The sequence below is a fragment of the Haemaphysalis longicornis genome, unplaced genomic scaffold (assembly GCF_048455015.1).
Source record: "Haemaphysalis longicornis isolate Haplotype H1 unplaced genomic scaffold, Haemaphysalis longicornis Haplotype H1 scaffold_4, whole genome shotgun sequence".
In the NCBI taxonomy this organism is placed as follows: domain Eukaryota; kingdom Metazoa; phylum Arthropoda; class Arachnida; order Ixodida; family Ixodidae; genus Haemaphysalis; species Haemaphysalis longicornis.
Genome location: NW_027526361.1, coordinates 19,939,178 through 19,963,946, shown reverse-complemented (window position 1 = coordinate 19,963,946; position 24,769 = coordinate 19,939,178). Strand labels below are relative to the sequence as shown.

At 47.5% G+C, this 24,769-nt stretch overlaps 3 protein-coding genes across 8 annotated transcripts in view; 1 reads left to right on the top strand and 2 right to left on the bottom strand.

The window, feature by feature from the left end:
• LOC144178343 (uncharacterized) overlaps window positions 1-6,813 on the bottom strand; it is a 37,376-nt gene extending 30,563 nt beyond the window's left edge. The window contains exon 1 of the mRNA XM_077706114.1: window positions 6,616-6,813. Within this exon, the coding sequence (XP_077562240.1) occupies window positions 6,616-6,793 (178 nt within the window). The 5' untranslated portion in view covers window positions 6,794-6,813. The remainder of the gene's footprint in view (window positions 1-6,615) is intronic.
• Dgk (diacyl glycerol kinase 1) overlaps window positions 1-24,769 on the top strand; it is a 603,682-nt gene that overhangs the window by 352,690 nt on the left and 226,223 nt on the right. For all 6 annotated transcript variants that reach the window (XM_077706109.1, XM_077706108.1, XM_077706111.1 and 3 more), the window contains one exon: window positions 12,941-12,967. The gene's annotated coding sequence lies outside the window, so the exon portion shown is untranslated. The remainder of the gene's footprint in view (window positions 1-12,940; window positions 12,968-24,769) is intronic.
• Window positions 20,722-24,769, bottom strand: part of LOC144178342 (nose resistant to fluoxetine protein 6-like) — a 30,550-nt gene continuing 26,502 nt past the window's right edge. The window contains exons 11-14 of the mRNA XM_077706113.1: window positions 23,882-23,961; window positions 22,592-22,708; window positions 22,190-22,304; window positions 20,722-21,260 (exon numbers count right to left, since the gene is read on the bottom strand). Coding sequence (XP_077562239.1) covers window positions 21,060-21,260; window positions 22,190-22,304; window positions 22,592-22,708; window positions 23,882-23,961 — 513 coding nt within the window. The 3' untranslated portion in view covers window positions 20,722-21,059. The remainder of the gene's footprint in view (window positions 21,261-22,189; window positions 22,305-22,591; window positions 22,709-23,881; window positions 23,962-24,769) is intronic.

Sequence of the window (24,769 nt, the reverse complement as noted above, 5' to 3'; positions counted from 1 at the left end):
ATAAACCTTTCTCCTCCTTCCCCTCCTCCTTCTCCTCCTGTGCAGTTTTCCTATAACGCATATCAAAATGTTGGGAAGATATCGCTATGGAAAATGTACAGAAATATCCTTCTAGGTCCTAGAAAACATTGTGTACAGTATTTTTACCGCACACGTGACTCATTTTGCTCAATAAGCCTTCATACTGGTTAGAAGCCTGGTATAAAACCAGCACGCGCCTATACACTCCGTAGGTTATTTAGAACTCAACGTACATTTTTTTTCGCCTCATAGAGCATGTCGGCATACTTTCATGACATTACAACTAAAGTGATGTTATACAATACTGGCGAGCGACCGGCAAGGTTGCAAAAACTCTTGTACCATCTTCCTACATACGACTACCGGCAATCGTGGCAATGCCGGCAGCTCCTAAGGCCTGAAATTTGTTTTTGTCTTGCATTTTCGCTGTTGTAGGTTGTTATCCTCCGGTTGTTCTCTTTGTTGGAAAGATTGCTTAATACAGAAGCTGACGCCTAGCTCCGACTCTTCGCGCTCCGCGCAGGACCGGCTTCGCAAGGAATGGGGCGACGCCGGCAATGTTTCTTCCGTAGCGGTAACAAAAGCTATACAGGCGTCATCACGCCCTGATGTATAGTATGCGATTTTAAGACTTTTTATTATGATAGAAAGATACCCATACGCAAAATTTGGAGTGGGCAAACATCAAAAGTCAACCGAGCGCAAAGAAAGAGCAGGGAGAGCGAGCTTGGCTGAAACTGACGACAGAGACGAGAATCACTAAGCTGACGTCACGGAGACGTGCTTCGCAGCGCCGCCCGTGGTCGCGCTCACCGCCGATACCGGGACTCTGAAAGTAAATATCTCTATAATTTACAAACAGTTCAGGTGTCTCAAGACATGTACTCGTTCGCCCTGTGATGTACATATTTTTTCCTTTTTTTTTTGTTTGGCGTTTTTCTTTTATTTGCACCGTTTACTTGGTATTTCGAATCAGAGTTTACTTGAATGATTTCCTTTTGAAATTTTGTTCCTATCCAAACTTTGCTGACAGCATTTCCTTGTGTCTCGTAACACGTTTTTTTTTTTTTGTTTACCCTCTCACTGCTGTACCCGTAAATGCCCAACTTTCACCACTGATCACCATCTGGTGCAACAAGACCCGTAGCTAGCAGGGCTGGCTGACCTCACCAGTTCACATTAAAAAGCCATCTATCTTTTTCTCTCTATCTCTCTCTGCCTCTCACCCTCTCACCCACTATCTCTCTCCGTATTGGAAAAACCGGCCGGCGTTATACGGCCGTTCACTGAAACATGTGTTAGCACTCACAAACGATTGACCTGCGCGCCTGCCTGCATACTGTTCGGTTTTCTGACCCTTTTTTTTTTTTTTTGAGCAGTACCATGCAGGGAAACCGTTGGAAGGCTGTTATCTTATTATTGAAACGCCAATTTGCGTACGGTAAAGCCAGCTTAAGCCTTGAAAAGTCGTAACAGCAGGGACAAAACGGGACAGGGGATTAGAAAACACGTATTACACAGACGAGCGCTGTCAGAGCCCTACGTGTTTTCTAATCATCCGCCCTCTTTTGTTGGCGCTGTTATGATTTTTCAGACCGGGAACCAACTAACTTGTATGAGAACCCTGCCGAGTTTAGGCTACTGCCGCATGAACAATAGCATGGTGAGTTTTGTTCCCCTGAACGGTCCTTCCGCAGGCGCGCCTGCGCTGCACTGCGCTTTGAGAGCGAAAGCACTACTAAGGCCTTCAGTGTCTCATCAAATGCGAATATTGACCGCGGTCGCCGGTTGCGGCGTCAGCAAGAATGGTAGCAAAATGGCCTGCAATAGCAATGGAAAATAGCAAAATAGCAATGAAAAAAAAAGCATTCTTTACTACATTTTCATGAGTATGCATCCACACACTTTCTAAAGGCACCATATACGGCAGTGGCATCTATCGACGTCGTCTACATCTTTTTCGAACCGTGAGCACGTACATTCCAAACGCATACTAGCCACCGTACTCGGTCTGAGGGCTATTACTCATTTTTTGCCGCGGCGACCGCCAGGGAAGCACGGGTGGAGCGAAATGCAAGTGGCCCTGGGACAACAATGCCTGTGCCTGTTAGAACCAACGTGCATATTGCTCCTTTTAATCCCCATTATAACTGCAGCCATCCTCGACGGTGAATGATGAGTTTGCCATGCAAATGGGGAGAATTGTTTTCATTCGGGAAAACTCCAAGGAAGCCGCCTCGCACGGTGTTTAGCTCCAAACCCTTTTGGAAGGCTTTCACCCGAGACTGTCAAGGCCAGTCACCGCGAGCGGTTCGCGATGGTACAGGAGTGTTTCTTTTCTCGCCAATGGTTTGCTATTTTTATGTGGGTGTCGCTAGCGAGGATGCCGGTTAAAGCCAGTTGAAAGCGAAGTTTTTTTTTCTCAGCAGTTCGCATAGGCGTAGCCCTTTCTGCGCTTCTGATTTAAAGCTGAAAGCAGTCTTAGTGGGGTATTAAGCGAGGAAAGTCGGAAAGTGGCGTGCAGCTCTGGTTGCATGTGGAGCGGGATGACGCGGAGGGCGATAATTCGTCAGAAAGCCAAATAAGTGCAAGACTAAATTTTTCAGCTTTCATCCTCGATGGCCGCCAAAGCGCAGAAGCGTACGAACTCCTTAACGAAGTTTTTGTCTGTTATTGTAATTTATGGGATAGTTCACCCTGGTTTTTCAGCGGAGCTGTGTATAGCCAGGGTTCCGTGCACTTTCGTTCTCCGCCGGCAGAACTCTGGGGCGCAGACGCGTTACCTTACGGAAGCTCGACAAACCTTGAAAGTCGTTTCTTATAGACTCTGCAGATCTGCGCTCTAAAGCGGACACCGCTGGGAGCAAGCCAAGCATCATCAAGCAAGCATCATGCTTTCAAACCAACCGCGGTATGGGCACCTGGAATAAAGTCTTCCCAGCAGTAAGTTGTAAAGACGACCTTAAAGGAAGTTGGTGTATAGCGCTCCATAGCGGTACACTCGGTCATATGAAGCCATTTATTAAATTGTCCTAGCACGTTCATAATTTGATATCAGTTTTCTTGTATTGGCGCTTAATTTGTGTATAGGAGTGCTACAAAGTAACTATGCTATACACAAATGTGCTACGAAGGAAGACTATTCACAAAATAAGAAAGTAACGCTATACAGAAAGTACTACGAAATAACACTGCTAACACTGCCGACCTAATGATTCTGGCTATGTTGCAGAGGTACGTATGCATTTCTCCTGCGATTCCCACTTAAAACATTCTGCAGTTTTTTTTTTTTTTGCTTTTTTACGAGACTAACCACGCACGTAATACAATTTTTCGGCGGAAATGCTTCCAGAAGTGGAGCATTCAGGTGATTGGTTTGGGAAAATAGTAACATCACCCTTTAAAGAATATTCGTGTCTTCCTGTAGAAATACAATTTATGTACAAGTCCTTCTGTGGGAACTAAGAGCAAAATACTGCGAAACATCGCACTTCACATTGGCGACATTTTGAAACTTCTTATTAATAGCACGCAATGATTTTGGAAGTGACTTCGTTTCCTCTTCATGGGGCGAAAGGCCGGCCGAGGCCGAAAGATGCACTTCTTTGTAGGACAGGATATTTTGGTCACAATTCTTGGTAACTCTTGGAAGACAGGCCTTTAAAGAAGTAGCCACTAGCTTCGAAGACACCGAGTTTGGCTCTGAGACTTCTGTCGGTTTATTAAAGAAAATGCGGGTGTGGCCAGAGAACGTATACCCCGAGGAATGTTTTGCCCGCACCGGAAATGTCGCCGATAATACGAAGCTCTTGGAGAATGAACTTGCGCAGTGCGACACCTTATGCATGTATACCTGTCACGAAAGAAGTAGGCGCGTATTCAGTTCTGCCAGGCAACAATTCTGTACGTATCACTGGAGTAAACCCGTGGGGTACGCGTAATATTGGACCCGTATAAAACGTGCTTCTTCGCAAGCATCTTGCCTAAAGGTCTGTGACGGCCCGTGGCAATCACAGTACTCTAGGCAAGGACCGCGGCAGCGAGATCGTGAAGTAATGCACCGATGGTTCAGGTGCAGTTCCACGTTGCATTGTCGGTACTCGGACACCAGCTAAAGAAATCCAGTTATGGTGCAGACCATGTTTAAAGGTTAAAGGCTTTTAATTCAAACCAGTCTGTCAGCAAATGACCCCTCATTGGCTTCTTTCAGTGAGGCACAGCGACACATACCGTATACAAAATGAGAGCCCTATGCGACTCGTGGACTCATACGGAGGCACCACTGTAGTTATCTTCGGCAAGCGCCAATGCATGTCGTCTCTGATGAAGTGACGGAAAGTGTGCTTTTCCTGGAAAGTGCATCCACTGCTCGCACAGGACGAAGTCATGGATTCGGGAGATCCCGAAGGACGCCCACCCGGGCCACCCCAGAATTCTCCGCAGGAATCGTGCGCGTGCTTAAAAGGGAGACGGCAACGTACACCGCTACATGAAAGAACCTCGGTGACCAGTAGGTAGTATAGCAAGCAGAGGTCGGCATTTATGTAGAGCGGGAAGGTTTTACACGGATGCCGTAAGAATATGGACTGCGTCGGTGTCCGTGTCCTTTCCTATACCCTGCGTCTTATTATGCGCTCCTAGTAGGAGGGCAATATGTGGACAGGTGTCACTTTATTGTGCTTGGTAAAAAATCGATTTCATCATAAATTTTGAGTGATGTCGTACCACCAATAAAGATTTATTGGTACCCGTGACCTTCATCACGATGTATCATCGTCACCAGCAGCGACATTCGCATACACGTCTGGCGATGACTTTAACCCGCAAGATTGCTTGGGATGTACGTATTTGGACTCCATCGTTATGGTTTCTTGGTTCACCTTGTCTTCTCAATTTTAAAATCTGTCTTCAATATTACCATTCCATTAATAATTCTTTATCGGGGACAGGGTGTATGGACACTAGTTGAGAACATTCTCAAGTGACCGGCGTGATTATGCGTATTCAATTGAGCTATCTGGTTTATTGTTCACTGCACCGAAAGTGAAAAACTCGGTTAACTAGGAGCAAGCAGCGCTTCCTGTTCGGCTTCCTCAACACGCACCAGCGGGAACAGAAAGACTAATTCTTTATAGATAAATTTCGGACGTTTGCTCTGAGGATAAATGACAGGGCCAAGTGTTGTACGTTAACTGAAAACCTTGGAGTAAGAGGGGTGAGAGGACGCCACAAGTGGTGTTACGATGAATGTGTTGGGGTTTGTTATTTGTGCTTGTGTTTTTTAACACGCAGTACTGGGGCCTAATGGCCGCGTTTTGAGAAGTCTCCGGGTAGGAGGGAAAGGAGAAAGGAGGGCACGGGAAGAGAGGAAAAACAGGGGCCTCCGTTGGGGAATGGCTCATCCTAATGCCTCTCGATGCTCCAAGGTCGCTTAGGTGCTATACCCTCCTGTTCCTTTCGTTCTCCCCTGGCCGCGGCGTGGGGCTTTTGTGATACCACGTTTGTTGAATGGACCTTGCGACCCTTAGCTTCTTGAAGTAGAGCTGGGGTTCGGGCTAGTTGGAATTCCATATTTCGAAACTTTAGCGCACGAAAAAAGAACGCGTACAAAGAAGACAAGGACAAGCGCTTGTGCTTGTCTTCTTTGTCCGTGTCCCTTTTCGTGCACTAGAGCTGCAAACCTTAGCTTCTGTTTGGATGTTTTCTTAGATCCTGCATTAAATTTCATGAGCCGAATGTGAGCCAAGTGGCGTCTGTTACCGCCGGTAAGAACTTTCTCCAAGCCTATTTTACGTTTAATGTTTTCCGTTTTCTTTTCACAGTAGGCAGAATTTCGCCCCTCGAGACATTCTCAACCCTCTTTCAAACGATATATTCCACCCTGTCTTTCGAGTTTCCGATCTCCGGGCTTTATATTTCTCAGTGTCTGCTCTCTACCTCCCTACGCTTACCTTTCTGCTTTTGTCCCATCATGGCTTTGGCGAAATAAAGTTATTCTGTCTGTCTGTCTGCCCCATAATCGACATTTTCCTTTTAACGCGTAGCGTTAAGGTCCCAGGGTCGCAGAAAAGCCGGCTTTATAGCGGATTGACCAAGACCGAAAATTAGCGTGAGCGAAAAATCCCGTAGCGCCCCCTTGCGGTGATCGCTGAAACCCCCGGGATCGTAAGGTGCTGCCCCAGCAGAGGGTGTGAGAGCTGGAGCGGAAAGTTTTCACCACTCAGAAAGCTATCATGCGATGCGAATGAGGCCCTGTAAGGCTACCGCAATTCACGCTTAAAGGGGAAGCTCAGGCACCCTCCAGGATTTTGCTTCTTTTTTCCGACTTTCCGTCCTCCCTTCTTCGTACCACTGCGAACATCAAGATAAGCGTGTGTGTGTGTAGGGCTATAGTGTTGCTCAAATTTGTTCCCATTTATTTTGGCTACGTCTGTCTCAAAAAAAAAAAAAAAAGGAGGGGCTAAAATAATATCCCCACGCTTAGTGTCCGCCTTGAAAAGGGGTGTATGTCCTAAATCTCAACTTGACGTTAAGGAGGCTAAGTTATCCGGACGAAATGCCGGAAACATTTTCGAAGCTCCGTGCAGTACTCACAGACGTGGAGTGGCAGGCACGGGTGAAAATTTAGCACAAGGCAAAGCAGGCTGGAAAAGATCCATGTGGTCCTACTAGTCATACTGGGCCAACAGTACTCGGGCGCCAGGTTGTATTCAAGAGTGGTCAAATGACGTGACTCTTCGCTAAGTCTGCCACGCACAGCAGAACTGCCCATACAGTGACATCTGCAGCATGTCCCAGTTAGCTGGAGTACCGCCAGCTGCAAGCCTCGTCCACTATATCTCGATCGGTCGCGATCGCAGGTGCCGTGTTAGCGACCGTCGGACCTGACAGCTCTCTTCAGGCACGCAACTAACATGCTAAAATGGGCAAAACGGGAACGCTGTACGATGAAAAAATGGCTGCGTATCGGCCCGCTCCGCTGAATTCCGTCGTAATAGACGATAGTCTTCTGCCGCCTATGCTACAATCCCTCTCTTCTCCCCTTCGTCTACCTGTCATGCTGTTTCCATCTTTATCAATCCTCCAACGATATAAACGGTGGAGGTTTGCTAAAGTCAATTCGATTTTCCCGCGTTCCGCTGCTACGGCCTTCTAGAGGAACCTTTTGTTTCTGTTGTGATTGAACACTGTCACAAGGCCCAGGCTCGCGCGAGCTATTTTTGTATTTTTGCGACAGAGTATATTTTCAGGGCTTTTTTTAATATTTATATTCAGCCCTTTTTTATAAAATCGAGCACACATTTATTTTCAGTTAAAATAACACTGCGAATACCAGCTGTTCATTGATGTATTGCCTCAAATGTACCTGATGATTTTTTTTTTTGCTCTACAATGTTGACACGTATGAAGTGTGGCACCAGATTTAGTCGTTTGGGAAAGTTTTGCCCATTTAAACCTCTCGTTCAGGCACACTTCTAACTTTTGGCCGAAGGCTGAACCGAGGAACGCACACGCAGACAGACAGATAGACTAAAATTTTCGGGTTTAAGTCACCCAAGAAAGAATATCGTCTTTAAAACTTCCGTAGCGGAAATGCGGGTTTCATCAATTCCACTTTGTCGTAGGGTGCTAACTCGTAGCAATGGCATTCGCCATACCAGATTATCTTTTATTGTCTTCTTGCTTGCACCGGGATAGTGGCAAGTGTCACCCTGGTGAGGAATATAAAGCAGCAGTCTTAATGTTCCAAAGTAATCTGAACGTGTCCGTGCGTCACGCCCCAGCATCTCCTACATGGGGTCGCTGGCTGAGTCACAACTACCTGAGCAGCGACTCGTGAGGCCGACCAAGGAAAGAGAACCATCTCTTTCTTTCTGCTTTTTTATACCCAGACAATCTACAGGAGGCGAACTATAGCAGCACACTCTGCAGTATCATTACTTCAGCGTTATAGCGAAAACAGGCCTTAAATCCATATCAAAGTTTTTCTACAGTGCCATTTTTTTACTATTTTAAGCTAAAATCTAGCGCCACGATGTTGGGATGCTGTTTCATTCACACCGTTTTCATATCGTGGCGCTAAAGGAGTAAAACAAAAATAAAGGGGAGCCCCCTTTTTCTGTGTACGAATGGTGCGAAAGAAGCTGCGTTCGATTCTCTCTGAGCGCAGCGCTCGATATAGCACTGAATGGTTTTGCTCTTTCCACAATGGGCACCATTTAGTCTGCGCTGTGCGGTAATGCGTACATTTGACTGCTTTATACAGCGTCTAATCGAACGCATCAGCGCGATAATGCGCTCAGCGCTGGCAGTAAACATTTGCATTTTCTAAGTGAACGATTACAAAAAAAGAAAATAACGCGATTATAAAGCTTGAGTGGTAGCGAGAGCATAAGGATCGATATCTAGAGGGAGTGTGTTTATACTGTAATAATCGCAGAAAATAGGCGGTATTCAGTTTTTTTGCTTCTTTTGCTGTTATATATTATTAGTACGACCTGCACAGGAAGTCGGTATTTTTTTTTCAACTGAAATTTCCATTTCCTTTCACAGAACACGAACGATAAGGAGAGGAAATAGATTCAGCCGACGAGAAACAGCAAGAGCGAAAAGCATCTTATTCTACTGTGTGTCTGTAATAGTACATTGGTTAAAGTGCACAAAGGTACTAAGTGCTGCGCAAAGTGCTGAATGTTGAACATAGCTACATAGGCACTTGGGTATATATGAAATGCGTGAGATCAATCTGCAACCGTCATAGAGAACCCGGGTTGAGACAAAATTCAGTGTCTTGCAATGCCCTCTTTAATGGAGACACATTTACCTCCCCCATTTTTTGTTTCATTTGCACGCGTTGTTTATTTGCCTTTTGGGCTTTTCGTTGTGTGTGTGTGTGTGTGTGTGTAAGTGCGTGCGTTTGCTCGTGTGTGTGTGTGGGGGGGGGGGGGTAAGAGAGAGAGAGAGAGAGAGAGAGAGAGAAAAGGAGAGAGTTTCCGGATAACCTTTTTTTTTTTGCTTCGTTTAACTGAAAAATAGGCGGAGTTATGTTTCACGTGTTATCCTCGTGACTCTATAGCTACGCAACGTTCGGAGCTGTGCTCGTACGGGTGAAACAGAAGGGGCATTACTTGCCGCTTGTCGAAGCCCCGTCCAGGTGAGGCAGTGAAAGCACGCTTGTCAAATCCGCTTGCTATGCCGATAGAATAACGGAAGCATGCTTGCTATCCCGCAGCAGGATAGATTTGAAGAGACAGGGCTGTCTTTCTATCTATTTGCTTTTTTTTGCTGTTTAAGAAAATGCCCTTACCTTTATGCTTTTAATACCAGTCTGGTGACTCGGGGATTTCGTAACGGTGATGGTCAAGCGAGATTTCACTTAAAAACATGACTGGAAATTGAAAACGCGGTGTTAGTGCCATGCGTTTCGGCTGGTTTATGTGCAAGCTGGCTTGTTTCCGTTCTTTTCTGGACACGCACACACTGTATCCTTAAGCCTCCACTTAAGAACTGCGTAGTGTATACTTTAGTTGGTTGCGCAAACGGTTTCGGTGGTTCTAGCTTCTGCCGTCGTACTCCTGTTATAAAGGAAGTCAATTTTGGGGGATCCAACTGTGGCTCTCGAAGTGGTTATTCCTGTGTTTGTGTCCGGGGAGGTGCTTGGCATGCATCCGCCCAAGCGGGGAAGAGAGAGGCTCCAATTACACTTTGTGCATGTGTACGCACGCGATATTCACATGCTACTGGTGGAGCAGGAAGAGCGACTGACGCAGAGGCACCCGGCTGTTTCAGCGCCCGCTTAACGCTCCGCTCAAGTGCTCGCCTTGCGGTGTGTCGTCGGTTCCAGAACAGCACGGAAAACCGGGAGAATCTTTTTAAGTGCTGTTTTGGGCGAACGAGACGATTGGCGCTGGGCCCCCTCTGCCACCAGCGCCGCGTGGCTCTTTCAGCGATCACGCGCACCTCCTGCTATCAGTCGACATGAATGTCGGCAGTCACGGCCACAAGACGTCCCTAAGATCGGCTTTCGCAACGGAAAAAGAAAATAATAAACGCGATGTTAGCGTTACAGTCTAAGATACTCACATTTTATAACTAACCTTTTTCATGGCGCAAGCCTTTCGATCAATGCAGACGGATGGGGGTCGCAAAACTATATTTCCAATAAACTTCTACACTTATAAAAAAAAATTTTGTGCACCTTGCACCAGTGGTGCAACGCTGGAGGAAAAGCGCAGCTGGCGGTCCCTCTCCCTTCATTGGAGTCCCGGCTGTTGCACATCACATGGATTTTCGAACTTGCCGCTGAAAGTTCTCCATGACTGCCACGCCCGGATCGCTTTGTCCGCAGCCTTTCACGTATCTCCCAAAATGGACCGCGTTAGCACGCGCTAGATCCCGCGGCAACAGACTTCGCGAACTCGGCGTCTATGCCCGCCACTTCAGGCGCGAACGCACGTGAACTGGTGAGTAAAAAAATCACGCGACAGATCACACCACAAACACTGGGCAGAGTAGGTTGAGCTGGCCGACACCGGGCGCATCTCACGAGGCGCACGCTCACGTGCGCTCGGTATTTTTCTTGGTATTTTTTGTGAGCTCCTCACGTGGCGCAAGCCCACGCACAAGCCTGGCCGACACCGGGTGCATTTAGCGAGGCGCACGCTCACGTGCGCTCGGTATTTTTTCTTGGTATTTTTTGTGAGCTCCTCACGTGGCGCAAGCCCACGCACAAGCCTGGCCGACACCGGGCGCATCTCACGAGGCGCACGCTCACGTGCGCTCGGTATTTTTCTTGGTATTTTTTGTGAGCTCCTCACGTGGCGCAAGCCCACGCACAAGCCTGGCCGACACCGGGTGCATTTAGCGAGGCGCACGCTCACGTGCGCTCGGTATTTTTTCTTGGTATTTTTTGTGAGCTCCTCACGTGGCGCAAGCCCACGCACAAGCCTGGCCGACACCGGGCGCATCTCACGAGGCGCACGCTCACGTGCGCTCGGTATTTTTCTTGGTATTTTTTGTGAGCTCCTCACGTGGCGCAAGCCCACGCACAAGCCTGGCCGACACCGGGTGCATTTAGCGAGGCGCACGCTCACGTGCGCTCGGTATTTTTTCTTGGTATTTTTTGTGAGCTCCTCACGTGGCGCAAGCCCACGCACAAGCCTGGCCGACACCGGGCGCATCTCACGAGGCGCACGCTCACGTGCGCTCGGTATTTTTCTTGGTATTTTTTGTGAGCTCCTCACGTGGCGCAAGCCCACGCACAAGCCTGGCCGACACCGGGCGCATCTCACGAGGCGCACGCTCACGTGCGCTCGGTATTTTTTCTTGGTATTTTTTGTGAGCTCCTCACGTGGCGCAAGCCCACGAACAAGCCTGGCCGACACTGGGCACTTCTCACGAGGTGCACGCTCACGTGCGCTCGGTATTTTTCTTGGTATTTTTTGTGAGCTCCTCACGTGGCGCAAGCCCACGCACAAGCCTGGCCGACACCGGGCGCATCTCACGAGGCGCACGCTCACGTGCGCTCGGTATTTTTCTTGGTATTTTTTGTGAGCTCCTCACGTGGCGCAAGCCCACGCACAAGCCTGGCCGACACCGGGCGCATCTCACGAGGCGCACGCTCACGTGCGCTCGGTATTTTTCTTGGTATTTTTTGTGAGCTCCTCACGTGGCGCAAGCCCACGCACAAGCCTGGCCGACACCGGGCGCATCTCACGAGGCGCACGCTCACGTGCGCTCGGTATTTTTTCTTGGTATTTTTTGTGAGCTCCTCACGTGGCGCAAGCCCACGCACAAGCCTGGCCGACACCGGGCGCATCTCACGAGGCGCACGCTCACGTGCGCTCGGTATTTTTCTTGGTTTTTTTTGTGAGCTCCTCACGTGGCGCAAGCCCACGCACAAGCCTGGCCGACACCGGGCGCATCTCACGAGGCGCACGCTCACGTGCGCTCGGTATTTTTCTTGGTATTTTTTGTGAGCTCCTCACGTGGCGCAAGCCCACGCACAAGCCTGGCCGACACCGGGCGCATCTCACGAGGCGCACGCTCACGTGCGCTCGGTATTTTTTCTTGGTATTTTTTGTGAGCTCCTCACGTGGCGCAAGCCCACGAACAAGCCTGGCCGACACTGGGCACTTCTCACGAGGTGCACGCTCACGTGCGCTCGGTCTTTTCTGTATTTTTTTCTAATAATACGGTGGAACTAAAGGCTTGAAAACACCAGGTGTGGCAATGCAAGGTCCCTTGCAACCGGGAACTTTGTCGTTCCTTGATGGCGTCGCAAAAACGGAAGGCGCTTTACCTTCAGGGAAAGCTTGACGCACTAAACGCAGTAGACAAACAGACAGCGCAGAAGGGTGTCGACATCACTGGCGACCTTGCATTTCCACGAGTCGTGTTTTTCAATGATAGCAAAAAAAAAAAAAAACCGGCAATTCTACATTCTTGTGTTATTTAAAGTTCGAAAGCCAAAGTTACAGAAATACATGGTTTCAAGTCAAAACTACACTGTTTTCGTTCATTTGCGAAGGCTTCCTCAGCGCTGCGTTTTCCTGGTTGTTACGTTTTGTTTTCCCGGTGCGGTGAAAAACGTATGAACGGGGTTCCACTGTATAATGAAAATAATGAGTATATTAGTGTACTGCTGCGGGATAATGGAAGAAGAGTACCATTAACTTTCTGATACAGCCCGTTGCCTCTTACAGCCCGTTGTTAATGGCCTCTTACAGCCATTAACTTTCTGATACAGCCCGTTGCCTGCTGTATGCACGATCGGGATAAAAGGTGTTTACACTGCATAGCGGGTCGGTTGCAGAATTCCCGTTCGTTTGATTAGCTTCATGGCATCGGGAGCGCCTAATTTCAGTACCATGTGTTTATCCACTCACACTTTTTGTTCTTTTGTTCTATTTATTCGCAGGTGCTGCCTTTAAGCCGGAACGATAGGGTGAGTGTTTGCCGTCATTATCTATTCACTGCTTCATTGCGCTGTGCAGAAAAACGACCGCGCGAAAACATCAGAGCCACCACCACTAACTTTTAGATGCGTAATCATTCGTATGTGCACTCATCGAGAAAGTCTTCCTATACAACGCGTGTGCGTCAAACTTTCACCGCAGTAGGATATGCTATGAATAAAAGGTCTTAGGTCCCTGATATCTTCACATGCAAGGGCTTATATTTCCAGCTAAATCTTATGTCGTCACCTCTGTGTGCAACGTGTAGTGCAATGAGTAACGTCAGACATTTTTTTTATGAACTGCGGAGAGCATGACATATAGTGGTAAGCTTTGTTTGGGGAACTTCCAAGCAGAGCCGCCCCGCATGTCTCTTTGGACGACGTGATATTCTGTAAAGGAAATTGGGTTACTAGGAGAGACATTTTTTTTTTTCAATCAATCAAATCAACTTTATTCGCCTTACTGATGGGTACAGGGGAAGGAGCAGCCACAAAAAGCTGCACGGAGCAGCTTGACGGGGCGGCTGCCCACCACGTGATTGACAGCAACGGGCCGAACAGACTAAAAGATACAGCACAGGAACTTGAAACACGTGTGAAGTAAAACATAACAAAATGTGCTTAACAGCCATGGTTAGCAGGGCAACAGAAACAGCAAAATGAATTCAACAGGTGCATGTCACAGGTATTTATAACAACAAAAATACAACAGATACAACAATTTTGCGCCTGGACCTCCAGTTTTTGAAATACACAAGCCTCCGTGACTCGGGATGACTTCCCGCGCATGGCGTTAAAAATGTGCTGATCGGGACGGAGCAATTGCCGGCACACAACGCAAGGCTGAGTCCGCCCGTGAATTAACGCCACTACCACCACCACCACCACCACTCTGGGAAAATGTCTCACTAGCAATTGACTTGTGTACAGTAGTGAATCTAACTTTAAAAGGGCTCGGTGTAGAGCGCTTCTTAGGGTACATGAGATCTTATGGATATTCTTAAACGACTTAGGGCTTTTATGCTTGGATACCAAGCTTACTGCATTGCCGAAGAAAAAAAATGACTTCTTCGCAATGCACGACGCTGCAGTGGTGGAGCCGGCTTTACAGGCGCTCGGCATATAGCTTTTTGTGATTTACTAAAGGGCAATTTACTAAGCCATTTGCTAAAAGTCCGTAGGGCTGGCCTGCTTTGGTATTAAACTTCTCATATATGCCTCCTGGAAAAACGTTTTCCTAGCGATGAATGTGTCCGTAATAGTGAAACCGACTTTAAAGGGGCTCGGTATATAGCAGAATGGCTTCAGCATTCCCACAATTCCAACTCGACAATTGCCCCTTGCGCGTTTCCGAAATTATTTCGCAGGGAGGTTGTCCAAATGATACAGCACCCGCAAATGGGCACAGATGTTGGGGGTGAGAGCACATATAGTGAGAATGAGTAATGGTTCCCAGAAGGAAAACACAAGCGGGGAGTGGTGAAAAAGGAGAGATAGGCGGAGAAATGCGCAGCGCCTCCAATGATGACATACGGCGCAAAAACTTTGGGTCTCCCTCAGCGCCTTGACAGCAAACTTAGATCGTCCCAAGGATCTGTAGGACGAAACATGCTGGGTGCTACATCTGGAGACAAGAAAACAGCAGCCTGGGTTAGGGAACAAACTGTTGCAGAATATATTGTACTTTAAATTAAACGGTAGAAGCGAGGTTGGGCAGTTCGTGTAATGCAGATGACAGGCAGATGAGTTCCGTTAAACTATCCGTTTAACGGAACTGTTTACACATGATGGTGAATAAAATCGGGGAAGATCGAACTAAGGAAATTTGGGGGGGGGGGGGGGGGGGAGAATGCACTTGACAAATCGCGAAAGAAACGGCTGGAAATCTTTCGGAGAAGCCTTCGTCTTGCAGGGAAGGCAAACGTGAAGATGATGATGATGTGGCACAAATCAAAGAACACAAGAAGAATTAGCATAGATTGCTGCTACTTGCCTTCTTGGAGATTGAAGGGAGGGGGTTGGTAGAAAGCAAAAAGGTCACCTGACATCTCGTTTTTTATGTTTACCTTATTGCAAAATGTACCCTGTGATATAATTATACTCGGAAACAAGTTAAGACCGGCAATAGCTCATGTACAGTACCACTTCGCCTTAGCGACGGACCTGGATGTCAACTTGCGCGCGCGTTTTGAAAAAAAGACTGCTATGAATGCGTGATAGCGTCTGCCTTTTCTCACGTAGTTTGTTTGTAGCCACTGCAGTAGTTTATAAGCATATTAAGTAAAACAAAATCGCGGAACCGGCTCGTGCCATGGTTCCCAGTAACGCACTACTTGCGCCGCGCGGACTAACAGCCGGCTGCGGGTGATGAGGCACAGGGGTAACTTCCGTGGCCATTTTTAACTTGTTCCCTAGGATATTCGGTTCGAGCGCCATTTCTTTTCCCGTTTTTCTCTCTTTCTGTTGTGAAGATTATTTCAGTTTCGTGTTTCATGTCTTCTGTGTAGCAAGCATCTGCATACGAATGGGATTTATCGGTCGGAATCTCGCTCGCGCGGTTATAAACAAGGAAAGAGCACTGGTGATGACATCATTGGCACGGTGAAGAAGGCAGTGAGCCTTATGCGGGAAACGAATAATCTCGAGGAAACAAAACCCGTCTTTACCGTATTTTCATGTGTACACATCTATATATTCGCTGGAGGCACTACATACGGCAATGACATCTATTGAGGACGTGCTGCATACCGCGCGTCTTCAGAGGCGAGATCACGCATATTCCTAACGTATAGTAGCAGCCGTACTCAGGCTGAGTGCTATTACGTATTCTATGCCGGGGTAACCGCCGGGAAGCGGCCTTTTGGAGGAGAATACTTTTATTTTCGGGTCGCGACCGCCAGGGGAACATGGTTGGAATGGAATGCAAATGACCCCGGGACAACAATGCGTGTTCCATCATAGATCCACGGCTCGTGCTTGTTTTTTACCATTATTGGTGCAGCCACCCTCGACGGTGACTGATGGGTTTGCCATGCAAATGGGGAGAATTGTTTTCATTCCGGAAAACTCCGAGGAAGCCGCCTTGCGCGGTGTCTGGCTCCAGGCGCGCTTAGAAGGCTTTTAGGCTGCGATTGTCAAGGCCGGTCACCGCGCACGGCTCGTGCCGGTACGAAGGTGAGGGAAACAGACAAAGTTTTCTTCTGTCACAAAAGCATTCGTTCTCTTTATGTGTCTGCCGCTGGCTAGGATGCCCGTGGAAAGCGAAGTTTTCTTAGAAGTTTACGTAGGCGTCGGCATTTTTGCGCTTCGCACTTAAAGGTGAAGGCTCTCTGACAGTCTTAGGCAGGTCTTCAGCGAGAGACGTAAGGTACCGGTGTGCTGTTCTGGTTTCATTTGGAGCGGGGTGACACGGAGGCGGAGAAGACATCAGAAAGGCCAAACGCGAAAGGAAAGTTTCGGGCTTTTGTTCCCACTGAGCACAAGAGCGCGAAGGCGTTCGAAATTCTCAGCGAGGTTTTTGATGCTAGCATTATTCTTGGGTTACTTCACTCGTATTCGTTTGGTGTGTCGGTTACTGTCTAACCACTCGCTTAGCATCCCCAGGTGGCCTAAATTAGTCCATAGACCTCGGCGTTCCGCCTGATAGTATAGGCGCATGGGTTTGACGCATTAAACACCAAATACCTGAAAAAAGTTTGAGACAAGAGCGCACTGGTTTTATACAAAAGCCACTTTATTTCCCCTATGGCACCCACCCACACAGTTCACTCCATGGCAGTCTTGAAAATCGCACCGAGCACAGGTTAACAACGACTTCAGCTTTTCTGCTGGGACTACTCGCCTGGTAAGGGCGTCATTACAAAAGAACAAATACCTTGACAGTTCGGGCGAGGCTATGTACACTCCCACAGTCGCCTTTTGTCAAGTCTTCTTCAGGAAGACGAGAGTTGAGGAGATTGGATCGGTAGCATATTAACACCGCTCCTTTGAAGAGTCTTCCAATCTTCTTATTGAAGCGAATATCACGTGGAAACCTGCCTGATCGGAAAAATATTACAAAATATTGCTCTCCGTATTGGCCACTTCTTTATTGCATCTTTAAAATAGCGCGATTATTATGGAAGCAACTAAGTTTCCGTCTTCACGGTGGACAAAGGCTCGCGGGAGAGCAGTTTCCAATGCAGTAATTTGATCGCTTTCTCGGTAGCTATTCAGAAAAAAAAGGTCTAGTTTCTTCTTTCGGTGGTCTTATACAAAATAAACATAAAAGGCAAGGTGAAAGAAAATGTGCGTCCAAGAATGTTACATCGATTTATCGCTTTAACATGCTTCACGTAGCTGGGATACCACGCGTAATGGGAGGTTCTAGGCGAGTTAACTCTGGCATTGCTACACTATATGCGCGTGTACATGCCACGAAAGAAAGAACACAGCGCGTATTCACGTCTCCCAGGCGAGAAGTTTGTACTTATCAAATGAGTAAAACCGTACTGAACGCCTCAGCTTAGATTTTTGACAAACTTTTCACTTCAAAGCCTTCTTTTCACTTAAAAGTCAAGCGACTGCCCTTGAAAGAAGGCAACCATGGCAGAGATATCGCGAGGCAATGCGCTGACAGATCAGCCGCAGTTTCACGTTGCGTCGGCATGACACCATTCCCGGTCAGGCAGCGCATTATCGAGGACTGGTGTTGGGAGCTGCACCATCGTTGCGTCACAGGCGCTTGGTTCGGTCCCCGCGGACCCTTCCGGCCATCTTCTTCGCCAGTGCGGCTTCGTTGTCACCCTCGGATGGGAGCCGCTTCGGAGGCAGGATGCGCTCCTCAAGGATAGTGGCCATCAGGATGAGAGGCCTCTCGAATAGCGCATGAAGCGCGAAGGCCACAAAAAACGAGGCGACGCAATTTCCGGCCACGAGGGTCATCTGGAAAGTAAGGGTTTTCAGAAGCGTTAGTCGCCTCGATGCCCGCTCCTGGCCACCCTTTCGTCTTTCTCTTTTTCATTTTTATTCTTACCACATTTCCTGGTTTTCGCGTCGACGGAGAAGCTGAAACTCTATTAATTCCTTAAGTGGCGAGCTCCCTTAAAACGTGGAATTTCCGGTGCGCATGTCTGTTTTTGCTATGGCTGTTTCGTAAGTTCCTGTAAGGTTTCATCCCGAATGTTCCTAATAGCCGGTGGAATCGCTCTTGCCTAAGTAAATTAGTGCAACCCCTTCTCCTGTCGCCCTCGAACCACTAAAACATCGAAGGTAAATCTTAAATACGGGGAGTGTTTACTGTCCCTTGGCGGTGTGTTAGATCGATGATTTTTAGCCCCAAGCAATAACTTTGGACGCCTTTGCATGTGATTATACTTATCCCAGCACCGGCAATAGCAACGGAAATAGTAGAACCCCAGCAACACCTGGCAAATGTTTGTTAAGTGTATGCATTCAGTTGTTCCCCACCTCGGTGCTGAAACGTTTGTGCTGAGCTCGGGTTAAACCTCTTTGTAAGGGAATAAGCAATGGGAAGACGCCAGCTTGGGGGGAGACGTGTGCCTTTTTTTTTTTTTTTTTGGCAGTGCTAACGTGTATGCGCGCACGACCCCGGGCGATATCTGATCAAGTTTTCAACATCCAAAAGAGCCGCACTAGACACGAACACAAGAATAAAGCAGACAAACCAGACAGCTGATGAGATGGCCATACGAAAATGGAGGAAAGAAAAATACTTTTGGTGGCATTAAGGCATAGGAATTCCTGCAAAACAGCATGCGAAGAAAACGGACAGTCTATTGCCGACTACGTGCGAATAGATGGCGTCAGACATGAACCGGAAATTAGACTACGCCGTTGAACTGATTAAACCCCTACACTAGAGCGTATGATGTATGATGGCTCGGCCACTCATACGATGGACGCAAAGCTTGGTGTTACGGCAGCCTAGAATTGGTCAACTCGAGCACAACTAAACTCCCAGTGTTTCAGCGAACGAACAGACTTCACGAATTGGATGTCCAGACGAACCCTAGGAAGGAGTGCTTACGCACTGACAATTCCCACTCTGATTTTTACAATTTTATTTACGCTCACAAATGTTCGCCGCTTTGTGCCTTTCTTTATGTTGCAACGGTCGACGACGTCAATTTACCAACCTTCCACCCATATACTGGCCGTGCGGCCAGTCGCTGCTTTGTCGTGACATGGCTGCCTTAGTGACATTACAAGGCTTCTTTTTATTTACTGCCGCTCCTTTCACTGAAAACGCCGTTAATGAAACCCGCTGGAGACAGGAACTATTCACTTAAGTCGGAAGCTTGAGGATGCTACTGACATCACGTACAACTTTGCTGTATTAAAATATTTGGCAGTGAATTAAACACCTTAATTTTGTTCAGTCAAAATCGAAATTCCACTTTAATAGAATATGAAGTTGAAAGAACACACTCAAATTATCTGTGTCCTAATTAAACGTTGTGACACACCAAACGTTTGTACGACCTGGAGCATGAAAAAAAAAATTGGAAAATCGTGGGTATGCTACGTAGGCGTGAATACATGGCGTAAGACAGCAACCATAAATAAGCAGCGCCGTGTAGCCAATAAAACGTTCTATGCTAGAACATATTTCTTGTGCAATAGCTCGGTCACTCAAACTGTGGACCCTAAGCTCAGGTTTCGTCTAGAATTCGAAAACCCGAGTCCAAGTGAGCTCCCAGTGTTCCAGTGAGAAAACAGTTGACCGAGCTCCAGGTGTTTTAGTGTCACGACAGTGTGACAGAGCACGATCGCACTGGAGTCAGTGGCACTTTCCCGCCAGAATTCTCGATAGACACACAGGAATGGCTCCAAGCTTTCGGTAAATGACAACGAATTTCGCTTGTTTTTCACATCAATCAATCCGAACAGGCTGTCCGGTGACAACGGCCGACGATAGTAGTGAAATTCCTCGGGGCGCCACCACCCTGCATCAACCTCTCCGAATGGTCTTGCTTCATTTAGCTTTAATCTTGACATAGTTGTAATTCTACCGTATAAAGCTTTTGACTGAAGCTGTGCTGTACGTTGTATTCATAGCCCTTCTAAGAAGGTAACAACGTGCAAAGTGTGATTAACACAACCGCGAAGGGTTCGCGTTTCTTTCAAGTAGGCGCGACGGTGAAGTTCTATAAAAAAAAAACTTGGCAATAATAATTACACTGCATGTCACAGAGGTGGATAAAGCCTAGCAACGATGGTGATGATTACTAAGAGCCTACAATTAGAGCACGGCTGCCTGCGAATTCCCGTTCCTCGACCCTTGTGGCGCGAACTGTCTGGCACAGTCTCGCGGTAGTTATCTTCAGCAAGCACCAATACACGTCGTCACTCAGTAAGTGGCGACAGAAGCTCCACCACGAGCGCCAGAGTTCGCTGCAGTACACGTGGATAAGCGCTTGATTGAATGCACGCGGGTTCCCTAGGATACTAGCCAGGACGCCTGCGCGCCGTTCAAAGAGAGACGGCAACGCATTTTTGCTGCGGAAAAGGCGCACAGTGACTGCCGTGTCTAAGCAAACAGAGTTCCATAATGCTGTAGAATATAAATTTTAAACGCGAATGCAGTAAGAATACAGAGGAAACAGAGGAATCCGCGAATCCGCGAATCCGCTCAGAAGCCAACATCCCCAGCGATTTCGCTGTAAGCGCGGACCGCTTAGGCGAGTAGCGATACGGTCTCTGAAATGTCGCACATGGCTTAAAGCAAGCAGTCACCGTGAATACGAACACAACAAAAAAACTTTGCAGAACCCTGAACCGGTGTTCTGTAATTCCTCATCAGAAGTCAATGGTTACGACGGGTAATTTACATCTCCGTGTACACTCTGCACGGTGTCATCCTACTGTTTGTTGAGCGGAGCTGGATAGCCATTATCACTGGATAGCAATTATCACTGCAGTCGTAGATGAGGAGCGGGCCGTGACGCTGCGTAGCAGCGTGCGCACGTTCGCGTCCGGACAAATGTTATCTCAGGACCATGAGTACATACCATTGCACGAAACGAGAAACTCACGCATCATTGAAACGTAAACAGAGAAGTCGTCTTGAGAGATACAGTCAGCGCACGGTACCTGCTCTTCCCGTGAGGCAGGCGTAAATGACCCAGGCGATTCCTCCGCAGTACAGGACGCGGGCAGCGGCCGCGAATGTGGCCGTGGACACTTGGGACGGAAGTATGGGGCCGGTCCACAGGATGGTCCCGAACAGGGAGAAGCCGATGCTGGCCACCGCTACTGCCCACAGCAGAGCCACTTTCCGCTGACAACGGGACGGTACAAAACGCTGTGAGCTCCGCGCAACCATGTGTATAACGCCCGGCAAGCACTTCCCTCTTTGCAAGCGTTGTCCACATCTAGCCTATGTCTCAGGGAAACATTTAACTTCGATGTCATTTACGGGCTCAACTTCTTCTGGGCGCATATACAGGAGAACGGTATTCAGGGGAGGGAATTTCAGGCTAACTTCTGTTTTGAACCGCCTCCCTGGATAGGCCAATGAATTTTCACACATTACGCACAGTGTCCATCCTGTAAGCCCGCTTAGGGCATTACGGTTACGTTCACTAAGTAGCCGGTTTACAGACGTCTCCTGGCAGACCGACATCTGGGTTACAACATTATCGGCAGTTACAGAGCGCTGGCGCAGCACAAGGCATACCTTAAGATGTCAGCGTTGTTCAGAAAATGCCTATTCAACAAAGGTTTGAAAGATATCGTTCGGTGGGTTGCTCAAAAAAGTCAAAGCACATTTTTGCCCAATAGCGGGACGAGTGTTCGCCGTTAGAGGCCCCTAATTTCTCTAACCGAAAATAAGGAGAGGTTGGTATGGTATGATTTGTAACAGTTTATTTTAGCGAGCTTTCAATGCACGCAGTTATGTTTGGACTAGTACGCTTAAAGAAATCTTGCGCGCTTGCGGAAACGTTACGAAGATGCTGCTAGGCTGTCGAAGTTGTCGCCTCCGGATACGTCCAGCATTTGTTTCTCAGTTTCAGAAATTTCTCGCCACTACTTATGTCTTTGCTGTCTTAAAAGGTAACAGGTCGTTTTACAAATGAAATCACCCCGGATTATTCCGTCAGTAATTTTGTGGGCATTCCGTTCCTGAATTTCGCGCTATCTTCAGTAACGTGCACAAAATATCCCACCAGCTTTTAAGACAAACAAGGTACTTTGCGTCCTCCTTACCTTCGAAAATTTTCGTGCAGCTGGTTTTGTGTAGTAGTATCCGGCAATGATTCCGATAGAGTAGCTGATTGCGTGTGTGTACGGCATGTAGTAGACGAATCCGGACTCTGTACTCCTGTAGCAGTAATTACAAGAATACAAGAGAAGTTAATAACAAAAATGGGAGATGGGAGCTTTAGGAACGGGAGTATGGGTAGGTAAGACGTGGCAGTGCGTATCAACCAGCCCGCGCTTTTAGGGTGAGCTGAAATATTTTTCCCCGAGTTACATCCGCATTTTTGTGTATCAGGAAGACGGAAAGGCCTGTGTACCTCAGCTTGCTTTTGGAGGCAATATCGTCATTTTTATGGAAAGATCCCCTTTTTTTCGGCAGTGCCGATAAGACAATGACAGTTAACTCACCTTCCCAGTGGGGTGTAGTACATGAGGCCCGGGCCAAGTTGTAGTTCGATGTTTTGTACGTACGTGATCAACACGCAAACTCCGATGATGACCACGAGAGGCTTGATGCTACCGGTCCTGCAATGGATATAGAAGTGGTGATTGTGGCGAAGACTTTACGCATCCGCCGACGTTTCACGAGAACTGATATCGATGCTATTTGATAGCATGCCGTCTGATTCGGTCAGTGATGGAGTGAGTGGTCAGTGATGTTTGCATGTCGTTTTGTCCAGTTATCGATTTTTACTAGCAATGAAACCTCATTTTTTGCAGACTTTCATTTTTCCGCGTACAACAACGACGTCGGAAGACGGATTGACTGACGTTTGTACTTAATGCAGATATAAGTTATCCACTGGTTGCCCTTGTATTTTTGGTGAGGTTATATCTTCATCAAAACACATTACAACCTACAAACGAAAGTGTTTTTTTTTTTACCTGTCTACATACAACATATGTTCTTCTACACAAGTATTCAGAAAAACATAGAAAGGCATTGCATTCCCCATCCTGTTCGGGTAAATTAGATTTGTGCGCCACCCGCTGAAAAGCTTTAACAGCCTGCAGCGTACTTCAAGAGCAATCACAAAAACGTCGAGAAACGTTGAAGTTAGGTGCATGGAGTTTTGAGTGATACCAACAAATCATAAAGAAATATTAAATAAGACCGAATACAGTGCATCGTTGGCTAAGGCATCGCCGGTTGGAGTTGGTGGTAGAGGGATTTTTTTCTCAAGGATACAAAAGCGCCTGTGTATAAATGTAGGATTAAGCTAAGCTGACCACAAGGGATGTTTATTAATCAGCAGCATTTTACTACGAGGCGCTACACCGCCCGATTGCGACTGCGAAGGGGGTTTTAAATGAATGAATGAATTTATTGTCAAGGAAAAGGAAAGGAAAGTCCACCAGCAGGCGTAAATTGTCACACCTAGGGGTGGACACCGGAACGCCTGCTGGTGTGGGAGTTGGGGCAGAGGATGACAGATTCATAGAGAGGAGAGACAGAGGATATATGCGATATTTTTAAGAATTATACGAAAGATGCCAAATTATTTCTAAAGGAGTCTTAGACATGCACATTTGCCATTGGGGTCCGTCAAGATTTAAGAGATAGACCACTCTAACTTAAAGCGCCTCTGTTAAAGAAGGCAGTCATTAGTGGCGCCCTAATCTTGTACGTTCACACTAGTCTGTTCGTTGAATGCCTACAAGCCACAGATAAAAAAAAAGGCCTTGTGGCGATCTTGCCTTTTTAACCTCCGTGCAAACAGCAGCATGAACGTGAACACTTGGAAATCGGCAGCCGCGTACCAATGCTGGGGGCTGCACTGCAATAAGAAGGCACACATAAAAAAAATTAGAATAGATTCTTTCGGAAGTTGGCTGTGGGAGATGCAAAGTATTGTAGTTAAACAATCGCGTACGAACACTTGCTGCGAGTGATCGTTAGTTTCGTAGTTTTTTTCGAGAGAACGAGGCTGTGGGACAAGGCTAGTACGAGATTCTATTCACGAGTGTCATTTTACGCTGATCTGTCCTTCGACCAAGCGAGTGAGGACACTTGCGTGGGTAAAATGCAGTCACAGCAGCAGCGAGATGGGGCAGGTAGCCTAGGCCACGTCAGCAGCGCCGCTCACGCGGGATGCTGCACCGCACGGCAGCTTCCCTCTTCCTTTATTCTTTACTCGATTAGACGGCCACCCGGTGGATTTAACCGTTTCTGCGTGGTTTAAACCAGCGCAACGCAGCCGTTGGCGCCGCTCTAGCTGACATCGCGAGACAGGATCTTGTGCATCGAAGCTGTTAATGGGCTGTAGGGTTCCGTGGATTTTTCATGAACAAAAGCTCCCGGGGCTCCACGGGTCTCTGAAGCGCGCGGCGGTCCATAGCTCCTAAAACGTCCGTGTGTGGGCGTTTGTTTCTCTTTAATGCGCGAGTGGTCGCGGATTGTTTGTTTCTTTGTTTCTTTCTTGCTTTCCGTCTTTCTTTGTTTCCTTCTGCCTTTATTTGTTTGTTTGTTTTTTGTTTGTTTGCTTGCTTGCTTGCTTGCTTGCTTGCTTGTTTGTTTGTTTGTTTGTTTGTTTGTTTGTTTGTTTGTTTGTTTGTTTGTTTGCTTGCTTGCCTGCTTGCTTGTTT